Here is a 4,722-nt window from a genome sequence, read left to right on the forward strand (position 1 = left end):
AATTTTCAATGTATTGAAAAGTTTTCTTTGGAAGGAGTTTCGGATGCGGCCACGTTGTTTCGCCGTGCTGAATGTTTGTGTGTTTCCACGTGGACCCTAACGTGCGTTAAGCATATGGCACGTGAAGCTTTTTCCCTGATGACATTGTTTTTTCATATGAAAAAAGGCGGATATTCAGTTTTTTTACTGCAACATTTGTATCTCAAATGTTTGTTTTATTTCCTTGTACCATTTATTTATTATTATGTTTATTTAAAATTATCATTTTATTGTAACATATTTGAAAATATTATTTTTTTATCTCTTAATAAATAATTTAATTCTTATATTAGTCTTTTATTTGGTAATTATAATATGTATTATAAAAATATTTAAATTCAAATAAAGGCGCGCTTTTTGAATCGCTCAGCGCCGATCGCAGCGCCAGCTCTCTCCACATTCAACGGGTCCGTCATTGGATTTTTATATATAGTTATTAGAGAACCAGTTATACACATTGACTTGGGCATCTCGTATCTCGTAGTTATCTCCTGTGGTTATCTCTGTCTCCAACTTGTGTCTCCAACCAGAGAAGAACAACTCTGTTCTAACGGTTCTAACTCTAACCGTGGTTCTAACCAGGTTCTAACCCAGAGACAACATGTTATTCAGTTTATTTAGTTATTCAAGGGTTATTCGTTATTCTATGATGTTATCTCTGTTCTAACCTTAGGTTCTAACTACAATCCACAATCTTTTAGAATATTTATATGATATTTTGAAACTAGAAGTTCGTTATTACAGTTTAGTTCCTGTAATAATTATCAAAATTTGATGAAAATGAAACCAAAAAAAAATATATTTAACGTCAATGATTTTGTATTTGCAAAAATGTCTGGGTATCCCCCTTGGCCAGCAATGGTAATGTCTCCAAATAAAGATGCCCCTACTAAACGTAAAAATAGCGAATGGATATATTTTTATGGAACACACAGTTATGCTTGGATTAAAACGAAAAATATTCAGCCATATGACAGTTACAAGGATGTGTATAAAACATATAAAAAACCTGACTATAAAAGGGCTTTTAAAGAATTGGTTGATATTATAAGTATGAATTACTTTACTATACATATCTACATTTGTAAGGTTTTATTTTAAATCTTTAGAGAGTATGGAAAATCCTAATTATGAGATCAAGATTACTGAGTATGTTCCTAAGGAAAAGAGAGTTACTGAAAATAATCTGAAGAAGTATACTGGTAGTGTCTCAGTTCGAACGATCAAGAAACCATTGCTTTTAAAAGGAAATGACATAGATTCAAAGAAAAAATCAAGCAAGAATCTAAGAAAGAAATTTGGAATTTGTGCAGCAAATATTTATGCTCCAGACATTATAGAAGTATCTATTCATATATTAGCCCCCCATACACCAACATTAAGTTGACTGATTTGATATGGTACTGGCCAAATCTGCAGATAAAAACTTTGTATTTGTGTGCCGGACCAAGCCTGTCGCAGGCAAAATCCACAGACTTTATCTGTTGGATTAGAATGATCTATAAAAATGATGGAAGTATAAGGTCCGCTGACTTGTAACGCTATTTATTTCTTAGCGAAAATAAGGCAGTTTTTATTTCGATAAACATTTATTTATATAAAAACGGCTATAAAACTTCGACTTTTGTCCTAAATGAGAATATTTAATTGGGCAAAGATCTGATTGGTACACCAGAGTTTTGGCACATGACAGGCGAAGTCCGCCAACTAAATCCGCTGGTGTATGGGGGGCTATTTATTAATGAAATCTCTGATGAAATAGCTGTTATTTTTAATTCTTTTAGAACCTCATAAACTCTGGTCATTCTTTGAATATTTGGACCCATAGTTTCGCACTTTTTGAAGAATTAAAAGAATATTCTAAAGAAAATCCGTCATATTTAGAAATATTTAATTCACCTTTAGAAGTGGTAAGTGAAATATGAAAAATCATAATATTTCATTTTATAGATCTCTCACATTTTAGGTTAGAAATTCAGATATAATTTTCAGTTTACTATCTGATCCAAATCAACCAAAATTAATGATTGAACAAATGGGTATAGAACATTTAAAAGACAAAGGATATGTTGAGATGACCATTATGGCCCCAGAGAGATCGAGAGAGATTTCAGGGCTTGTTACAAAGGGAGGGGGCACTTATTTGGAAGCTATGGTTAATATTTTTTGCTGCTAATATTATTATAATAACTCAAGTATTTTTACTATTTTTGTTACAGATGCAAGGAGAAACGGTAGCTATGATTGCAGGATCAAAAGATTTGTATAACGAGTGTCAGTCTTGTTTTAAAGCTATAGTAAATGTAAACATACATACATAGATAAATGCAACAAGTTTAGATTGGAAAGCCCGTAAAAATTTTAGGTCGCGACCGTTATACGCGATCTGGCGCTGCTATAGCGGTCGCTAAGAACAACGGCAAACAAAAACAGAAATAATTTTCTCTTGTCAAAGTCAGAATCTTCAAAAATCATAATAATCTTTCAAAATCTAAACCGCTCTCATTGAAGAAATTCCGAAAAGTGTTTATAGCATCCATTTTCAAAGTAATTATTGCTATCTTGTGAGTTTAATTCTTGTTAGTAACAAGTTTTATTTACTCCAACCGGTAATAATTGTGAAAAAGTGGCATTCAAAACTTAAAAAGCTGTGCTGTGAACTGTGAACTGCAAAAACCATCGTGGATCGTGGCATAACGTCGGTTTCCAATGTTTCATAGGTATTTCATATACGCGTCCTTATATAAAATAAAGTTTCTTGTATGCAACACACTGTATTTTATTTATAAAATTAAACGAAAATAATAATAAATTTGAATAAACAATATTTGGCGATATAATTCCGGAAAAAGCCGAACCGCTCCAAAATTTTCAAAAGTTTTGGGTCGCGACCGTTGCAAGAATAGCGCCAAATAGTGTTTACATTGTCCTTATGGGCACTTTCCAATCTAAACTTGTTTCATTTATCTATGCATACATACTGGTTTAATATATCTTTTTATATTAATATATAAATTAAATCTGGTTTGTAGAAGAGTGAGTTACTAGGTGATGATAAAAGTGTTGGTACTGGTTGCATGGCCTACTTAAATATGAAGATACTGAGAGGAATTTTTCTTACGGGGTTACTGAAGGTTTTGCTATGGCTGATAAATGTAACATTCCACTGGAACACTTTAGTCGTTTTTTTGAAATTACAGGCTTGTCTAATAATTATTTAAAAGGTAATTAGATATACTGGGTGTTTCAAATTCGATACTCACTATTGGGATTGGGATCTAGCAAAGGTAAGAGATACAGAGTGGCTTTAAATTGAGGCAATGTTGCCTGTTAGTGAGCCTAATGGTAATCTGTTTAATAATTGAACCTATCTTTGTTATATTCGGAAATATGACGAAGTAAATGAAATTTCCTGTTGTCTTTTTTATTTTTTACTAGATTATTTTGACAGTTATATACACTGTTAGCGATAAGCTTCGCGTCCGCTACAAGAACAGCGCCAGATAGTATTTACATTATCCTTATGCGCACTTTCTAATCTAACCTTGTTTCATTTATCTATGAAATAAAGTTTGTCAGAAACTAAGTAAATTAAATGTAATATATTTCTAAGGAAACTGGAAAACTGTAAAAGGCGATAAGAAATTCAGGTGTGGAGTATGGACGACGTCCGTTTGTGAGATATTTGTATTAGGTTGTCAATTTGAATAATTATTAAAGTCAGGAGTGAAGCATATGTAGGGGATAAGATATAAGATCCTGTATTAGAATCCATTTAAATTTTTAAAGAATTTAACAAGTTAATAAAAATAATAAAGTTATAATAAATAAAGAATTTAACAATTTAACTTATTTATCAAGCTCAAATACATGGCTTGCTGGATTTGTAAACTCGGCAGTTGGAAGTTTAGTTGAGGTTCAAAATGTTCAGTACTATGAAATGAACGCGCGCATTTATAAAGTCAGTTCGCTGAACAGTTGGCAGTTTGTTTTACGTTCAACGGAGTTCGGCGATGGTAAATATTTAAGTCGGCAGTTCACGACTTTTTACAACCAAAACTGACAGTTTATAAATGCAAAAATATTGAACCTCAACATTAGTGTTGGGAAAAATCGGATAATTTCAATCCTCGAGTATTTATCCTCGAGGATTCCAATAATCGGATGATTATCCGAGGAATCCTCGGTCATAAAATTTTCTCTGTATAATATCTCGAGCGAAACCTGAATAAATACCCGCCGCTGGGTGTGAGTGATTTGTCTTGCTGTTTTTAACACACTGGTGCCATGTACTTGAATGACTTGAATAATATTGTAATAAAAATAAATAATTATTTTTAACACTTTTTTAATAATTTTTAATATTTTTGTGTATAATTTCATGTGGGAAATAAAATTTCCATAGGTTTTGCTTTAAATTGTGCTGATCTTGTTTCTTTAACTCCGACTTTGAGACTAATCTGGCAACCTTTCAGCACACTTTCAGGCCAAATGAAATCAAGTAAATCTACGAAATACGGGCGGCTTTTTTAAAAGGGCTCGTTATTTATTTGTCGGCGGTCGGTCATTGAGATAAAAAATACATTTTATTTTACTTTTTAATAGCGTATTTTCACTGAAAATAAACTGTAGTAACTAATAAACTGTGGTAGTATTGTGTTATTGTGCATATTTTAAGTTTTT

General features: G+C 32.1%; 1 protein-coding gene across 1 annotated transcript; it reads left to right on the forward strand.

Annotated features, from left to right (window-relative positions):
• Positions 1–499: 499 nt before the first annotated feature.
• On the forward strand, positions 500–3,267 carry LOC115874151 (putative oxidoreductase GLYR1 homolog). Its single transcript, XM_030889245.1, has 6 exons — positions 500–1,090; positions 1,149–1,381; positions 1,824–1,949; positions 2,006–2,194; positions 2,259–2,342; positions 3,072–3,267. The coding sequence occupies exons 1-6, from the start codon at positions 814–816 to the stop codon at positions 3,258–3,260; spliced, it is 1,098 nt and encodes a 365-aa protein (XP_030745105.1). The 5' UTR covers positions 500–813; the 3' UTR covers positions 3,261–3,267.
• Positions 3,268–4,722: the final 1,455 nt, after the last annotated feature.

Source organism: Sitophilus oryzae, unplaced genomic scaffold (genome assembly GCF_002938485.1).
Source record: "Sitophilus oryzae breed Bouriz unplaced genomic scaffold, Soryzae_2.0 scaffold_122_pilon_pilon, whole genome shotgun sequence".
NCBI lineage: Eukaryota > Metazoa > Arthropoda > Insecta > Coleoptera > Curculionidae > Sitophilus > Sitophilus oryzae.

Excerpts from the sequence above, each read along its gene's own strand:
- LOC115874151 (XM_030889245.1), top strand. The coding sequence starts at position 814 with ATGAAAATGAAACCAAAAAAAAATATATTTAACGTCAATGATTTTGTA. Across the intron at positions 2,195-2,258 it reads GCACTTATTTGGAAGCTATG|ATGCAAGGAGAAACGGTAGC; the intron begins GTTAATATTTTT and ends TTTTTGTTACAG. Across the intron at positions 2,343-3,071 it reads GTTTTAAAGCTATAGTAAAT|AAGAGTGAGTTACTAGGTGA; the intron begins GTAAACATACAT and ends TCTGGTTTGTAG.